General features: G+C 37.9%; 1 protein-coding gene across 2 annotated transcripts in view; it reads left to right on the top strand.

Annotated features, from left to right (window-relative positions):
• ATP10A (ATPase phospholipid transporting 10A (putative)) overlaps positions 1–18,589 on the top strand; it is a 110,833-nt gene that overhangs the window by 76,119 nt on the left and 16,125 nt on the right. For both annotated transcript variants that reach the window (XM_053936123.1, XM_053936122.1), the window contains exons 8-13: positions 6,011–6,228; positions 7,704–7,898; positions 9,320–9,881; positions 15,180–15,283; positions 15,455–15,581; positions 17,634–17,818. In XM_053936123.1, coding sequence (XP_053792098.1) covers positions 6,011–6,228; positions 7,704–7,898; positions 9,320–9,881; positions 15,180–15,283; positions 15,455–15,581; positions 17,634–17,818 — 1,391 coding nt within the window. The remainder of the gene's footprint in view (positions 1–6,010; positions 6,229–7,703; positions 7,899–9,319; positions 9,882–15,179; positions 15,284–15,454; positions 15,582–17,633; positions 17,819–18,589) is intronic.

Genomic DNA, 18,589 nt, shown 5'->3' with positions numbered 1-18,589 from the left:
GACTATATTGACAAGGATTGACTATATTGACTAGTTACCTAATTGCTGATATTTGCATGAAGGATAATAATCTGATAAGTTTACAGTTACTGGAGAAAATGAAACATTTGTGGTATGTAATTTATCAGATTTTTTTAGACATCTATGATGGTTCTCTTAATACATGCCTATTTCTCTCTCTGTGGTGTAGAATTCTCTGTACAGACAAAGATAATTCCCACCTCACATCTGTATGACTATTATCTTCTCCAAAGGTTCTTTTTGACTTGGCAGGGTGTTACTTCAAGAGCAGGGTATGTCATGGACCACTCCATGTAGAAAAATTATTGTCCCATTCATAAGTGTCCTGGGTATTTACAGAATACCCATTGGCACTATACTCTGCTTAAATCCCAGAATTACTCTTCCAATCAGCACTACTTTCTAGCCCAAAAGAATGTTAGCACAAAAAAAAAAAGAGAAAATGTGTTGTTTCCCTATATGTCAAATTGCATGGCCATACCAGCACTCTTCATTCAGGCTAGGAGACAGCTCCTAATAATTCTTAGAACTGGCTATGCCCCAAGGCTGCCTGCAAATCCCAGAGACAGTAGGTGCCCCAAAGCCCACGGTGCTTCTGAAAGTCCTTACATGATTTAGTTACAACCAGATGGTCTTGGCCTGACATTTGTTGTTTTCCAAATGCTGCATTAATCACCCTCTTGCCTATGTGATATGATCTCTGTTTTTCTAGTTTCAGCTACCCATTGTATGAAGCTGTTGACAAAACACGAATCTCCATGAATACAACCACACAAGTCTGAAAAATCTGAATTTTTCATTCTTTCAATTCCTCCCTCTTCCTTCCAATGACTGAAAAAAACTATAGACAACATAAGAATAAGAGAAGTTTATGGAAGTGAAGGCAGATGAGAAAAACCTCAGTGATTTTCTCTGTTTAACAGTTTCTTAATCACTAAATTAATGGGAGAGAATGTTTCTTTCTGCTGTCCAGTTTTTCTTGATGAAGGTTGGCTAGCAACTAATTTTTACGGGAAAATACATCATGTTAAAAATTTTTTTTTCCTAGTTCAGGGGGCTGTTTTGTAGTGGAATTTTCTTATTCTTTTTGTGTGCTGTCATGAGAACATAGCCTGCATAGTCCAGCCATATTAGAGAATTTTTTTTTTAAGGCATAGAAATTGAAAAACCTTTTCCATGAATGCAGTGGGTGCTTCCAAAGGGATTTCTCATCTGCTACCTTTAAAATCTGACGAGCTTCAGAAATCAGGATAGTTCATCTAGCCTTTCCTGGAAAGCTGAAAATCTTTAGCAGAACTGGGTGCTTCAAGGCATTCTGTGTAGCTTTTTTGTAGTTTCTCTTTACCTTTCTTACTGCTTTTTGAAAATTTCTAATTGGAACTAAGGAGAGAGCCAGTATGAGCAGATGTAGAACTCAGTACATAGAGAGTGCCCATTTTAAATCCTATAAAAGACAGAATAATTCACCCCTAGAGACAAGTACTGCTTCTCTCTAACTATATACCTACACTGACAATTTCTCTGAAAAATCTCAAGAAAAAAGGAATTACCTAAGGTTCTGAGTAAAGGGTTCTTAATAAAGAACTTAAGGTTATTAAGCCTCTGGGGATGTCAAAAGGTTAGAGGAAGGGAAATCTTGTTGCTTTCTTATCTCAAGGTTTGCTCTTATGGGCAAGTTCTTACAAAGTAAATTAAGATTATGTTAGCCAACTTGTACAAATTTATAGCATTGTAGCTGCTTGTCTCAGTCTTTATGTAGACACTAGAGTGCACTTCAAAGTGAAATAAACTTGCACTTATAAAAAAATAAGGAAATAAGGTGGTGTGATGGTGTAAGTGCTGTACATACAGATTTACTTAGTGACAGTTCAGTAGCAGCCTTATTGACTGGTTTGAGGCAAAATTGAATTTTTCCATGGTGAAATAGTGCCCACACAATGACAACTTAAGTATTCTGGCTTAAGGGGTCTGCAGTTTTTTGCTGCTTGAAGGGAAATTCTTTACAGGTTCCCAATCTCACATTTCAAGTTAGTGGAACATCTGGCTGTGTGGCAACAGTGTCTCTGTCAGCCTGCAGAATGGACTTCTTGTCATAGAGCATATATGGCATGCAAGGAAAAACAGAAAAAAAAAAAAACACACCAAAATCAAAATTAAATTAATGAAAAGGATTTTTAAAATAAAAGAATTTATCTCCAAGAAGATAAAGAATTTTCTTCTCAATGCCTGGCAGCTATTACAGGAGTTTTATTTATAGCTTCCTGCTATAAATGAAAGATAAAAAGGGTTATGAAAGATAAAAAGGGTTAATGGAATAAGTACTAACTGTTGTTTCTTCTTTGTGCCATAAATGTAAAGTGAAGTACAGGATAGTGAAATTTGACTTTCATAAATTGCATTGCTGTGTTACCAAAGTTGTTTGTGTCTATGCCCTTAATAAGAAACTGGATAGAAAAAAAGATCAAGGCCATCAATTTTCAGTGCTGAAACTGCAAAGTATCCCACAACAATGTCTCTCAGGTTATAATGTTCACAGGAAAAGGTTCTCAACTGGAGGGAGCTGAGTGGGTGGAGAGAACAGCATGTTCCCAGAGAAGCACGCACTGCACAGCTGAAGCAATGTGAACCTTAGCCATAGCATAACGATTGAACAGGGTTTCAGTATTTCTTTAAACTCCTTAATTCTTGCTGCATAATGTGTAAGACTGCACTTGAGAAAACATTGAAATGTGCTCAGGCTTGTTTTTTGTTGTTGCTGTCAGGTTTCCCTTGGTATAAACTGAAATAACACCATTTGTATCAAAAGAATTGCATTAGATTCGGTCAAATGAAATTCTAGTCTTGTTCCTACTTTCCCTTTTCCTCCTTTTTCTCAGGGGCAAGGACAATTAAATGGATGTGTTACAATAAAACCTGTATAGGGAGCAAGAGATAGCTATTATTATATAGACTAAAAAGAACCATGCTATCAGTGTAATTCTAATAAACAAACTGAGTGCTGCATTAGGAAACAGCTTTTGCTATGTTGAATAAACAAAATATGTTTAGATGTAATGCAAGAAAGAAGAAAGCAATGAGGAATCCAGAGATATGGTATGCAGGCATAACTGTGTATTGTTCATGAAATGCATTCTCTGCTTAACCATAGAATTTTTATACAGGGAATAAAATTATATTCAGTTCAGGATTTTTGAGGTCTTATATCTCAAGACATATTTTCAGAGCAGAAACCTAAAGTATGTGTGATTATTAAAGAAAATACAGCCTTTTAAAAACACTCTACTTGGAAGAGAGTTGGACCTACAGAGTGGTACATTTTGCAAGGCTGACATAATTTTAACATCCCTTTCCATGTCAAGAGATGTTATCTCTTATGAGAAGAAGCAGCACAGATTTCTGTCAGCCTAGCATTCAAATGGCCAGCATCTATGGTGAAAATATTATCCCTATGGCACATCCAAACTTTTCTTATGCTTTTCCTGAGAGTGGCCTTCCCTTCCCTTCCCTTCCCTTCCCTTCCCTCCCTTCCCTTCCCTTCCCTTCCCTTCCCTTCCTTCCCTTCCCTTCCCTTCCCTTCCCTTCCCTTCCCTTCCCTTCCCTTCCCTTCCTTCCCTTCCCTTCCCTTCCCCCTTCCCTTCCCTTCCCTTCCCTTCCCTTCCCTTCCCTTCCCTTCCCTTCCCTTCCCTTCCCTTCCCTTCCCTTCCCTTCCCTTCCCTTCCCTTCCCTTCCCTTCCCTTCCTTCCCTTCCCTTCCCTTCCCTTCCCTTCCCCCTTCCCTTCCCTTCCCTTCCCTTCCCTTCCTCCACGGGTTTCCCTTAAAAGGAACTGGTGTTCCTGGGGGAGCAGTGAGCAGTCTGGCTCTCCTCTTGATCCAGGCCCTGGATCTCTGCTTAGTAGGTGCTTCAATTCAGTTTGGGCCCTCAGTGTAGACTGCTTCTGATGTAGACAAACCTATAATCACTTGACTTAAATCACACTGTACGGATATTTATTTCCACTGGGAACATACACAGAAGCTTACAGAGCAGAAGAAAGTGGGAATTAGTGGGCAAGAGTGATGGGAGAACTGCACTAGCTCAAAGCACATGCGTGAAATTGCAGGAAGCAGCCTTTGGAGGTGACATGAACTTCATTTACTTGCAGCTCATTACCATGCAACAGAAGGACCAAGGAGACCAGTGACCTCTCTTATTCTTTGAGCTGTCCTGTAGGTTCTGTAATACAAATCTGAGAACTAGGCAGGTACTGAAAGGATAAAGCATCAGTGCTGTGCTATTCTCTTGGAAGCCGTGTGGCACAAGGAGCAGCTGCCTACACAGCAATGAACGTGATGTTGCTCAACCTCTTTCCCACCGCATGACACAGAGGAACATGTGTCCCACCAAATTATGCTAATGAAGGAAACTCCCCAGTCATTCACCATTAGTCTACATCAGCCTCAGGACCTGGGCTGCAGGGCTCTATTCAAGCTGTGGGGCAGAAGTGAACTGCAGCGTGTCCTTTGTGTCTCCAAATGTGCTATGGTACTTTCTACATCCATGGTCTGAATTTTTTGCCAGGAGGAGCCAGAGGGCAGTGGAGGACATTGCATACTTGGGCACAGAGTTAGAGCAGTGATCAGGTGAGCAGTCACAGCCAGGACTGAGAAACTCCCGTTTCCCAGATTTCAGACAAAGCCTATATAATGCAAGATTTTTCTCAGGAAGTATTTTGAAATAATTTGTTTGTTTGTTTGTTAAAGGCCTGAATAATTAACTTACATGCTAGTGATTTATCATTTGCTATGACAAAAATCTAATTTGTTACACCGGAGAATCGAGGCAAACTGAGCCACAAGTATGTAACTTGTACTGTATAATGTGGATTATTCAGAAAGCATAATGAAAAGCTTTTCAATGAATGCATAATGAAGGAATAAATAGATACCTGTTAGAGTGGCATTTGCCTGTCTAATGAATCACTCAGATTAATAAATGCCCATGGTCTTTAAAAATGAAAAAATATGTTGTACATGAGTTAGAGCTAAACAGCCTGTCATTAGAGGGGCAGGATTCCACAGCTGTTTCACACTTCTGCTTTCTGTTTCCTTTTTTATTTCTGTATATCCAATTGCCAGGATTGTTTTCTAGCATTAATTGGCTTGGTGTAATACTTCACAGAGGAAGTATTCATCTAAAATATATAATTTGGAAAAACTCTTTCATTCTGTGTAAAACAGGAATTGGTCGCTGCAGCAGATCGTTTTAGGAACAAGTGTTGCAGTAGGTGAGGGTCCCCTGCTTATAGCAGCTTATAGCATCCTGCATGCTATATTGTCCTGTCTGTCATGTAGAGAAGAAGGGACAAGCTCCACAGTGGTTTTAACACTAGGCTAAGAGTCAAGAATCTGGGTTCATGTCCCCACTCTGCAGCAAATGTCCCTGACCTTAAGCAAGGCTTTAATGCTGTCTATATCTCATCTCGGTGGGTAAAACAAAGGCAATAGTACTCTGTAGGCATGCTGTTCTGGGTACATTTCAGGTGTCAGTAACTGGTACTCAGTAGATGTGACATTTTTGCTGGAAAATACTTTATTTGAAATTTGTGGTGGAAATGACAGGAAAAAAATCTGGTTTGTTTATTTCCTACTTAGATTTCAAGTGAAGACCAAATTATTTGGTTGATTTCATCAGGCAGAGCTGGAGAATAGTCTTCAGGGTTGCATTGAATTACTGCAGAGTTTAACTGCCTTTCAGAGAGAATGTGCTGATAAGGGAGGCAGTGCATTGTGTTACATTTCTAATTATGTTATCTGCATCCTCCATTAGATACTACCATTCAGTTAAGACTACATTATATCTCCTGGTAATGGAATCATTCATTATTACTGAGAAAGCACAGCATAATATTAAAATCAGATCACCTGAAAAAAAGTCACCATGTCCCTCTCCCTCTTTCTAAGCCACTTTTAACATATGCAACATTTGTCCCTCTTTGTTTTTACTCGATAGCCAAACGCTTAGCAATGTACCAAGAACCTGATTCAGAAGAAGAAGAGGCAGCCCCAAAAGGAGGAACTCTGTCCCAGCGTGACAGTATCTGCAGCCATCAGAGCATCAAAGTGATACACCGGAGCCAGAGCACCAAAACCCACCGGCGCACAGGTAGCAGAGCTGAAGCAAAAAGAGCAAGCATACTCTCAAAGCACACTGCATTCAGTAGCCCAATGGTAAGTAATGAGAACTAAATGCACAGTGTCCTGTACCTTGTAATAGAACCATGTCCCGGAAAGGAAAAATCTGTAGCACATTGTGTGACTCTTTATAGATTTCATCTTGGTGTTTTTACTTCTGTAGTCACAGCTGTTTGTACAAAAACAATGAAGTGTTGACATAGAGCTTATCTAAATGCCTTGCCTGTGTGAACAAGCTGAAGGTAAAGACAATCTGAAATGTTGGTTTTAGTTATAGTTTGATTTTGTAAAAAAAATACATGTCTTCCTTTTATGTACAGAAGTTGAGAATAGCATTGAGGTCAAGGATTCAAATAGTTCTGCATATGCAAATTCTTTTCTCTTTTGTCAGAGGATTTTAAAACTATCAAGTGCTGGCATGGACACCATGTATTACAATTCTTAGACACTGTTAACGTACACCATAGCATAGTTTTTAGTGTGTTTCAGTGGTTATCAGTCGACTGCATGTGTTGTATTTTAAAAACTAAACATCTTTACATTTCAAAATGTTGGTGACTTTACAACTTCATTTGGTTTATTTTTATACTGTTGTAACTCTGTCTAAGTTTTACATCAGCTAAATGGTAATAAGAGGAGAGAGGAGCCAAGTTGTGTCTATTCAGGGGTTTTGCATTGTTCCACTGTTGACACAAATTCACCCTTAAAGCAAATTACAAATATAGACAAAGAAAGATGCTGCTTGCACTGGTGGAATTCCTTGATTTCAGTCAAGAAGAGTAAGCTCTTTTGATAAAATTCCAAGCTGCAGTTTTTATACATGGAGTTCTTTGGTTGCTTGTATTCATCAGCTGCTGAGCATCGAGAGATAAAATTCTACTGAGAAAAGAGGCTTAGATCAGTTTATTTTTAATCTTTTGTATCCTTGCCTCCCTCTGTGTTACAAAATACTGGAGTTTACTCTGACAAGAATTATATTAAATAAGTGGAAAATACTGATGAAATAGAGTTGAAAGGGCTCAATGTTTCAGTGTAAAAAACCCTCATGAATTAACTTCAAATGTGTGGATGGTTGTTGTTCTCTAAGAAACAATTGAAGATGGCTTCATTTTCTTGTGCTGATGTAAAGCCAAATTTTAAATGTCATTGTTGTCTATTTTTTACCATACCTCTGGTCTCTGCAGTGTACCATACTTTAGAATTAGATAATAAATGTCTTGAAATAAACAGGAAAGAGGGAGGAAAATTAGGATCTAACTGTTCTCCTTTCCACTACCTCCAAAGTAGATAAATATTGCTGCTATAAATATTTCACATCATTTCTACCAGTAGGCTCATTGTTAACTGTTTATTGTCTAGAATGGATGTGTTGCAGTTTTCTCCACCTCTACTCTGTGGTGTAAGGCCACCCCAAAACTCTTGATATTGACACTGCTTTGGATGCTTTAATTGCATGTTGCTGCTTTGGAAATGTAGAAGCACAGATATTAATCACTGGTATTTGTTACTAGGAGAAGGACATCACACCTGACCCAAGGTTGTTAGAAAAGGTGAATGAATGTGCAAAGCATCTGGAGGTCATGAGGAGCCACGAACAGCCATTGTCCCATCTGAGTCCAGAACTATGCGACGTTTTCGACTTCTTCATAGCTTTGACTATATGTAACACAGTCGTGGTTACTGCACCTAATCAGCCCCGACAGAAGGTAAGTTAAAGAAAAAGGAGAAGAGAGTTCAGGCTTCTTTTGCCTTGATACTAAATTATCTGGTAAGCTAGGGAAACGAAAACCTGTTCTAATGAGAAACAGCTAGAGTAAATTGTGATGACTTGTAGAACCACTGTGTGACTGAGTGAGTTTAATAATGCATTAGCTGAATGAAGCATGTCAGCTATTTCACTTGCCTCCATGGCAAGATATGCTTTCATTGACAATTTCAGGATACTTCTGAAACTCTCCTGATTTCTTGCACTGTAATTTATTCATTTAATAAGCATAAATATGTAAGTATGTGCGGAAACTAATGTGTAAATGTGCAAAACTTACCAGAAAGGGATATAAGCTGTCAGTGAATAAATATTTCATATATGTGGATTAAATTAAGAAAAGGGTGAGATATTTTTTTAAAGTTTAAAAAGATAAATAAATTTGAAAAACATCACTTAAAACTTTCAAATTATGTAAAAGAGACATCTTAAGCTCATTATGAGAAATAATGATCGTTAGTGCTTAAATTGGCGTTTAACTAGTGTCATTGATGAATGAGAATTTCAAGAACGCATTCCCAAGATGATCTGTAAGACAAAACTATAATGGAATGTAATATTAAAGCTTGCCAACAGCTGGAATTTCCATTCTGGAGAAAATTCTGCAATTTGCTTCTGTTCCAGATTGGAATAAAAAGTGAACTAGTCTGCAAAATTATGTGGTTTTGTGCCAAGGAAACATTTGGAGAATGTTCAGTTCTGCTGTTTCAGGAATGCTACACTTACACAATAATATAATATATATTACTATGAATATGCTATTACTAGTATTGCTACTGTATCTTTAGAACAGATTTGTGTGAACTGAGATGAATGATAAGTCTGAAGCAAAATGCTTCAATGCTGAAAGCAACGGGGGAAATTACTTATCGCAGCATGTGTCTTTTAAGAATATTTTCAACATTGGCATATTCTTATTAAACTTCACTTCTATGAGATACCACCCTTCTCAATAGAAAAATACTGCATTAACTTTTTTTCACTACCTTCACTGATTATGCTCGAAGGATGACAAGTTCATACTAATGGTAGCTTTTAGTATGCACTGCTGATGGTGGTGGTGCAACACTGATAGACTATCCATTAGTCATATCTGAGGTGAAAGAAGAAAAAACTGTTTTAATACAAATATATGTGCTTTCATACATAGGTATAATTCTGAAATTCTAGTGAGTTATTTTGTTGTTCTGGAGTCAATGTTGTCCATTTACTTTCCTTTCTCAAAATACAAATACCATTACTTTTTGCCCTCAAAGAAATTTTACTCTTTAGTTGCAGATGCTTAGACTGACTATCAGTGTCAGAATTCTTGTACGGCTTTTCTTTGACATTTGTTTATTGGTGGGTTTTCTTCATCTCAAGTTTAGAGACCGATTTGAACTAAAATCTCCAGTAAAAACCATTGAAGACTTCATACGAAGATTCACTCCAAGTCGCTTGACCTCTGGATCTAACAGCAGCAGTTCCTCTAGCCTAACTACAAGCAAATCAATGCACAGATTTGGTCTAAGCACGCTTTCGTCTACATCTACAGATAGCACTTTATTAAAACTGGAAGAGAAGCTGGCATACTCTGCACAGATGAATAACAATGGCTACAGCTCCCAGCAAGGCAGGACGGCTTTGGGGGGTGCACCTGAGGAAGGAGAACTCCGTTATGAAGCAGAGAGTCCAGATGAAGCTGCTCTCGTCTATGCAGCAAGGGCATATAACTGTTCTCTGGTTGGAAGGCTGTCTGACCAGGTATCAGTGGAGCTACCTCACCTGGGAACCTTAAGCTTTGAAGTATTACATACATTGGGCTTTGATTCCGTCAGGAAGAGGATGTCAGTAGTGGTCAGGCATCCTCTCACAGATGAAATAAATGTTTACACTAAAGGAGCAGATTCAGTTGTTATGGATCTTCTTCTCCCCTGCTCTTCAGGTACACCTCTTCCTTACCTTTGGGGGGTTGGGAAGCAGTTAGTTGCTGAAGATCTCATCATATCTTACTGCCTTGTCTAGCAAGTAGACTTGCCTGCTTTTCATTTTGTAGAATGGCAACCATTACCCTTTTTTTATAATACTTTGTAATTATTGTAAATTTGCTGTAACAAATTACTGGTTCCTTACCTCACAAGAATGAGTGAAGATCATTTCTGTAGAAGATCTTCTACCAGCAAGGTTTATTTTAAAGGAATTTCTTACAATTCAGCCAACGCAATTTACATTTCTTTATAAAAACCTGCCTGGCAGTGCTTGGACAGTTGCGTGTTTTATATGAAACTGAAGTACTTTTTATTGCTGCTTTCCTCTCTTTCATTTGTAAGTCCTTACATCCTTTTGCTGAAATACGTTGCATTAAGCAGCACATTTTTTTGTGTTTAACTATGATGCTAAAGGGCAATGTGAATCAATCAGCCATCAAAACAGAAAGGTTGTGGCAAGGTGGAGAGATGCTGTTCCGACAAGAAATCTTGGCTTCAAATCCATCATTGACTAGCAAGCAGTAGACATGTAGCTGTGAACATGGAATTTCCCTAAAGCATGGAGAATTATCCAGCACCCAAATATCCTAGGAAGCAGGGACAACTTTAAATAGCTAATTGTAAATCAGTTGATTTCAAGAAGAATCCTTTAAGTTTTCAGAAGTTATAGGAGACTCATGGGTTTTAGTTTGCATTAATCAGTTTGCATCTAATTTACTGTATTTTCAACACTGAATTTCATGTAGTGTTTAAAGATTACCCAGTATGAATGGACAGAACCCCAAAGTGCTAGAGGTACTTCCCATGTTTCACTAAAGCATTGACTTTGTAACCACAAACTTTGTAAACTTTGACATTAGTTGGAGTAAACAATTGTGAAAGGATTATACTGTGTAATTTTAGTTTAATGAAACACAGAAAAAATGTTGGCATTAGTTTTCTGGTTTCAGCCATATAAATCAAAGCTGAGCCAAAAAAATTAAGAACAACTTGTCCTTAACTAGTAACAAAGTATTCACGAATCATTTTCTAGCAAAGATCTTATATCACAGAAGGCACGTAGAACATCTATGGAAACTTCTTTCCTTCCAACCTACTAATAGAGAATTTTTAGCACTGAAAATTTCTAATGCCAAGAAAAATAATGATTGGAAATGAGTTCTCAGAATGAGAACTGAGCATTTAGAAAAGAAAAAATATTTTATGTCTGTTCTTAAATTTTTTGCCACCATATAACAGACTGTGTTCAAAGCTGCAATGTCCATAGACTCAATGGATTAAGGAATTTTCAGGGAAATTTCAGGCAGGTCTAGGACCCACCTAGGTAAAAACAGTAAGGCCAGTTAGAAAATTAAAAAATGGCGACATTATTAAAGGTGATATATGTCAGAGAAGAAGAAGCAGAGTTCCTGAAGGTCACTGTGGGAATGAGCAGTGTCTGTAGCTGGGCAAATCCGCCATCATTACAGGCAAGCAAATTGAAAGTGGTTCTGAAATTGTGCAGGAAGTTTTTTGTTTTGATTTGGGTGTTTTGTTTGTTTGGGGTTTCTTTAGCCCATATTGAACTATGAGTTCTGGTGTGCTTTGCTTTTGCAAGCAATGTGAAGTGCAGCCACTAGAACACCATAAGCAGTTCCCCTTGTTTTTTCTAGTCCTCTTAAGCCCCTGCTGGCTTCAGTAATTTGTATGTTTCAGCAGATCTGTCTGGAAAGCATTTAACATTTCTCTTGAGCATCTTTCACGCCTGAAACTGAATTAGCTGTCTCTGCTCACAGTATCCTAGTGTCAATGGATGTAGAGGGAGCCTCAAAAGATTTATGCTGTGGCTGTTAACTATATTGTGGGATCTGTTGTTGGTTTTATCCAGTTCACTGGTGATGGTGGAATACGTGTGTGAGAGAAGATGTAATGCTACAAGAATTCAGTCACTTATAATTTAAGGAAATTACTAAAAAGTGAATGGATATGACAACTAATCCCACAACTTGGTCTATGCTATCTTAGTGCTTCAGGGGCATGTGAACTGTGCACTGGTCAAGTGTCTGTCTTGAGACTTGTGCCCTTAGACTGAAGGACCAAGGCAGCACCATGTCTATAAACTCCCAGCTCAAACACTATATGGCATGAAACAAAGATTCCTGTTTGGAAGGAAGAGTATTTTAGAATATGATGAGAGAAACAGCCTGAAATTAGAAGCAGAAGTATTATGTTTTAGCTTCCTTTCCTTAGGAAAGCATTAATTGTCACGAGCCTCAAAATTTTAATATATTATGAATTGACTCTATTTGCTCTGCCTGTATATCTAGTTAAGTCTGTGGAACCTTGCTGTATTCTGACAGCAAACAGATATTTCCAAAAGCCTTGAAATGATTCCCAAGAGTGTATTGTTTTTACTTTATCTCAACAGTCACCATGTTCATAAATAAGATAGCTACTGTTTGAGTCAATATCCAGCTTGTACAGGAGCTGTGAACATAAATCATTGAGAAAACAATGACTGCATTGGCTTTCTGCAGCTTGAGATTATGGAAGGAAATAAAGAAGCAGAAGGCCACTAGCTCTCTATCATTCTTCTGGAGGAGACTTCCTTGCTGTTTTTCACTGACATGTGGTCACACTGCTCAGAGCAGACACTGCATCCCAGCTAAAAAAAAAATTTCCACAACTGGGTTTTGTCTGCAAGAGATTCCTTCCCTCCTTCTAATTCTGAGCACAAGATAAATCTGAGGGTAGGACTGATGAGGCACATGAACAGCTGTAAGGGGCTTTAGCTGTCATTGATATGCTGGAAATGAGAACTTGCACAGAAAATAGTATACATATCTCTACTTGTAGAGAGTTGCTGTCTTGTTCATTGAAGGAGGTATGAGCATTTAACGTTATGATCACTGCATTAGCACCTGTGGTATTCAGACAGCTCTGAAGTGATTAACACCACTTAACCTTAAAGGGTTTTGATCTGTTTAAGCACCTATTGAAGTTTGCATCATTTGAAGTCAGTAAGCCACTGAAATAGCCACTCCCATAAGATGATTTCATGTGGGATATGCAAAAAATATGGTATTTTTCTCTAGAATGTTAATGTATCACAATAAATTGGGAAGAATGCTTGCCGGCTTTATTGTTCTAAAGTTAAAAAAAACTCACTAATACAAGAAGCCTCGAAGAAGGTTTGCTACAGTACTTCTCCCAGGAAAAAAAAATTCTTATATTATACAGCAAAGTAACATGTGCCAGAAAGGTTATAATGCACTAATGGAAAAGTAGCAAAATGAAACTGTTAGGCTGCTGGTTCCTTATATGCATATTTCCATATATAGTGTAAGAAAAGGCTTTCCAATTGCAAATAATACTTGTAAGGATGTCCTTCTGGGATAATATATCTGTATTGTCCCTTTGGGACAATCAACGGTGATAGCATAGGTAGTATTAATAGGTAGATGAACAGGCCCATGAGACTATTCCTACCAGCCAATAGAATATTCCTACCAGTAAGGTCACCACATGACCTTAATCAGATGGAGCTGAAATGAACATATGCAGGAAATACCACAATCTTCACAGAGTCCCTTAGGAGCAACTGTGTACATATACTCCCAGCTTTGCAGACCTAGAAAGAAAAGTCTTTAAAGGTGAGAAAATAGCTGTACAGTGAGTTATATTGTTCTGATACATGGTTGAGATAAATGGAACAAAACCCAGAATATTTGGATTCCAAACTCACAGTTCCCTTATTTCTACAAAATCAGTACATGTATGTGTTTCTGCTGGAGCATCTGAAGGCCCAATTGTGCACTCTGCTGCTGTGTAAATATGAAAGTGCTGAATGCTATGTAACTTTATAGACAGACTGATATACATATGCAGTCAGTATATAGCAAGATCAAAATCAGTATGAGTGCACACTGGGTAAATGGGCACTGAAAAGGACAAACAGTAAGACACTTATGCCATCTAATTTATATACCTGTATTAAGTGCTTAATATAATGGCATAGTGCCCATAGGCTCTCAGTATGAGAGGCGAGCACATTCATTCGGTGCTCTATGTAGTAGGTCTCTCAAGGTGCCCAGACTTTGGGTGAGGAGTGGTCACCTGACTCAGTGACTGGTTACTGTGCAAGTACCAGTAACTCAAATATTGAACTTAGGAACAGCTCCAGTTACAAGAATTATATCATTCTACATTCCCCGAAAATATTCAGACCTTAGTAAAAAAAAAGTGGATCACATCAGGGAGTAGGAAAACCTGCCAGAAGGTACTAGTCATTCTCAGTCAATGGTTCCAATCTAAAAATTTACCCCCTTGTACTTAAGTGCTAACCTTGAAATTCATATTATTAAAGATTGCTACTACAGTACCTTTTTTATTAACTTGTCTCGATCCTAGATGATAAAAAAGATGAATTATCACTTGTTTTTAATTTTTGGAGACATCATTTCATGTAATAAGATGGAACAAAATGTGCTGCCATCATATTTAGTACTCTATGTTGACCACAGAGTGAGCACACTGCACCAGTCCCAGCTAAATAGAGAAAAGAAACAGATGCTCAGTCCTCATTTTGAGTAGTTACACATGGCTTTAAGTGAAGGTTCCACTTAAAAGCTAAGTGGAAGTTTTGCTGAGGCATCCGAGGTAGAAGCTAGCTGTGCGGTCTGCAAGTGCAAATTCTCTCTAAATGAAAGCACAGTCACACCCAGAACTTCTTGCCTTGATTCAGGCTGATAGGAACTATCAGTACAGCAGTAACAGACAAAAGGACCTTCATGCCCTTAGATATACAAACCAGAGCACTGTTTCCACTTTTTTCAAGATATTAGCCTTGGTGGAAGACTAAGTGCTATTTTTAAGTGTTGTTTTTCTGCACATGAGGAGCTGTGGAGAAGCAGAAAACATTTGCTGGTAGTGTATTTGAAATCATACTTCTCTTTCTGACAGTACTGTTTGCTGTGAAGATTATCATGGTATCTTAAAATACTCAGGTGAAAGAAATACTTAAGTAAAAAAAAAAAGTCTTTCTCACATACATTCACAGTGACTTTTTTGAAGAAGGAAGACAGAAAAAAGAACAAAAAGACTTTTTTTTTTTATTTAATTGAATGTTTTACTTCAGTTTCCCAGGAAATATCAACACCTCTTTAAAAGTATTAAAGTGCTGGTACAGTGAGCACTGTATACAAGTTTTTATTCTCTGAGGCAATTCAGCTGCTGTTACTTTTCAACAAGTAATTTATGGTTTTATTCTTATCTAGATGACCCTCGGGGCAAACATCAAAAAAAAATCCGAAGCAAAACCCAGAATTACCTTAATCTTTATGCTGTAGATGGGCTGCGAACCCTCTGTATTGCAAAAAGAGTAAGTAAATGCAGGCTTTTAGTTTGCTTTTAAGGAGAGTCTTTACAAAGATTACTGAAGGTATTTATTATTTTATTGTTCTTGATTCATAACTTCTTTTTCATTTTATTCAGTAAAGTATGAATGCCTTTGCATCATATTGACTGTGCCCTCACATACTCTTTGTAATAGGTTCTCAGCAAGGAAGAGTATGGCTGTTGGTTAAAAACTCATTTAGAAGCAGAATCCTCTATTGAAAATCGCGAAGAACTTCTGTTTCAGTCAGCACTGAGGATAGAGAAGAATCTGCATCTGCTAGGTAATGAAATGAGAGCTGGACATGAAATTAAAATGTGATAAAAATTCTGAAAGCTTGGCTATGAAATCTTTCCCTTAAATTGTTTCTGACAGTATAGAAATTGGCTTTCGTGGAACTTTATCATGGCTGTCATGTGCAGGACCACAAAGGAATAGGATATAATTAACATAAAAGATATACCCTGTTTTCCTTGCTTCTGCCAACATTTTATCACTAGTGAAATAAGTGGAGTAATACCAGGGATGAATTTGACACAATATCCTAAATGTGAACTGCTTCTCTAAAGAAGAGGAGGACTTGACCCAAGCTGTCCACAGAATTTCATTAGTTCAGTGCTGCTTTAACATGTCAGAGACTTCCCTGACTCCAGGGGCACCAGAGACACACACAAAGCAAAGCTCACAAACTGCATCTGTGAGAGGCTTTAACTTTCACATACATGAGGTTCAGCACATGCATTGGGACCTGTGTATTCTGTGGCAAGCGGTTGCAGTTAAAATCAGTGTATGTAAAAGGTATTGCAAGAGCTGAATCATACTCTTTGGAGTTGAGATGTTGAAAGACCTTCACTAATTACCAGTATGCCTGTCTCTGGGAGACAGATCCACCTCACCCAACTTTTAATGTGTCTACTACAGATCTCTAAGGCTCGACATATAACCAGTGGGGAGACAAAAAAATTGTAGTTCATTTGGTCTGACTTAGATATCTGCTTTAGGATTAGATGAATCATGCCCTTGAAGTGTCTGGTTCTCTTCCCTGACTTAAAGGGGGGCATGAGTTGTCTAATTCAGACCAGAGTAATCAATTTCCCACCATGGTGTACTTGTTGGCTCTGGCTGCAGTCTGAGCTAAAAAAAAAAAAAAAAAAAAAAAAAAAAGAAAAGGAAAAAAAAGTGAGATTGAGCTGACAGACAAATAAGCTCTGGCCAGAAGTAAACTATCAGTTCAGTCATTCCCCAAGAACCTCATACTGTAGTTTGTAGCTTGGAATGATCAGTCATCATTAGGTTGTGAGAATAAAAATTCAGTCTGGAATATATTTTTCTTTATTTAGATATCAATAGCTTTCCCAGCGTTGCCCTAAGAATGTGTTTTCATGCTGTTAATGTTTTTTTCCAAGGAAGAACCATAGAATAAATAATTAGCTGAGAAAAGTTTGTTTTGTTTTTCAGGTAATTTGCATGTCTGTCACTTCCTCATTTGCTAGTGGCAGGGCTTGCATTTCCTCACGTTGAAGTCTCTCTGACACTCAGTGGAGCACTGACGTACCAGTGGTGACACTGAGCTTGGTCCTGAGTGGCTTTTTGCCACTTTTCATATATATGAAAATCTTGTCTCAGTCAATTGATTTATGTAAGTGTAAAACAGATACCCAGTCACTTATAACAGGTAGAAAGATGCATTGAAAACATGAAAATACACATTTTACTCTCACATCATGGTCAAAAGATTTGTGATTTATTCTCTGCTGTATCTCATTTGGTCACCAGCATCTTTCTGCAAGAGCAAAGAGCAGCAACAAGGCACTAAAAGGTTTATGTTTGCAGTCTAATCAGCTGTTGCCAAGCTGCAGTCCTGCTGTTAGTCCCCTTTAAAAGAGGAATTTCTAGTGCTAAGAAAAGGCAGTTAAGACCTTTAGGAACTGAAATGATTTCCAAGAACCAATAGCTCCTCTAGCAACATTCAGCAGAAATGACGTAGATATAGAGCATAGAGACAATAAGCCTTGTAAACCTCTGGGGAGTAGCATCTGGTTGCTTTTGACATTTTGAATTCTGAATTTGTTGTTAATGTTAATGCAACTATTTACCACAGCTACTTTCCTTTCTTCTTCCTCAATACCCCCAAAATGCTGCCCAAATCTTGCAACCATTGGTAGTTTAGCTGTCTCCCAGTAAAAGTGGCTGCTGGTCTGGTTGTTTTGGGTTTTGTTTTTGGGGTTTTTTTTGTGGTTTTTTTTTTTTTTTTTCTGTAATCTAAGCTTAAAATTTAAGGGCAACCCTAGATGTTCATTTAATATGGAATATTTTGATTTTTTTATATGCTTAGGTGCAACTGGCATAGAGGACCGTTTGCAGGATGGTGTTCCAGAAACTATTGCAAGCTTGCGCAAAGCTGGGTTGCAGATTTGGGTTCTTACTGGAGACAAGCAAGAAACAGCTGTTAATATTGCATATGCCTGCAAGCTACTTGATCATGATGAAGAAATCATCACTTTGAATGCTGAATCACCAGTAAGCAGATCCAATATACAAGTTGACTAATTAACTAGTTTTGCTTTATTTACAACTTGTATAATTAAAAGTTTGATGGCTTTTTTCCTTTTTCCTTTTTCTTTTTTTTTGCTTCTTTTCCTGCTTCATCTATAATTTTCAGGTAGGACATGTCTTTGAATACTTTTCAGTGAACTGTGCTTCTAAACCATAGCATCATGTATCATAACCTTACTGAAAACATGTAACTGTGTAGTGAACTCCACCATGAATGAAAATATGCCATAGCAGCATAAATCACTTTCTGCGGTATGCATTCTCAAAACATCCCTATTTCTGTGTATTGGCACTAATGGGTCTAAAAAGCAACCTGTTAAGTGCATGTTGAGAAAGAAAGCAACTGATAACCTGTTAAGAATTCGTGATTTATTTTATGCCACTGAAATGTAGTATTTAGATAACTCAGTCATTCATGTTTTCTCAGGTGGCTTTTTCTCTGGAAATAGAAGCAATATGTAAATTTTGATGCTAACAGTGAGAGGCAGAAAACCACATCCACAGTAATGCCTTGCTTCCTAACAGACCTTTTCTAATCCTTCTGAATTACTGATCTTTCCTGTGCTCAACTTGTTTGCAAGCAGTCACAAAGAGTTTACTGATACAGTCTAACATACAAGGAACCAGACTGATAGTGCTGTAGTCCTTTTATGGGGTGATAAAATTGGACTTCAGATCAGCAGAGGAGAGGTAGGCCATCAGTATTCAGCTCCAATTTCTTTAAAAAAGGAAGAA

The sequence above is a fragment of the Vidua chalybeata genome, chromosome 2, assembly GCF_026979565.1.
Source record: "Vidua chalybeata isolate OUT-0048 chromosome 2, bVidCha1 merged haplotype, whole genome shotgun sequence".
NCBI classification, from domain to species: domain Eukaryota; kingdom Metazoa; phylum Chordata; class Aves; order Passeriformes; family Viduidae; genus Vidua; species Vidua chalybeata.
The sequence above is the reverse complement of the archived record's forward strand: the minus strand, read 5'-3'. Positions and strand labels throughout refer to the sequence as shown.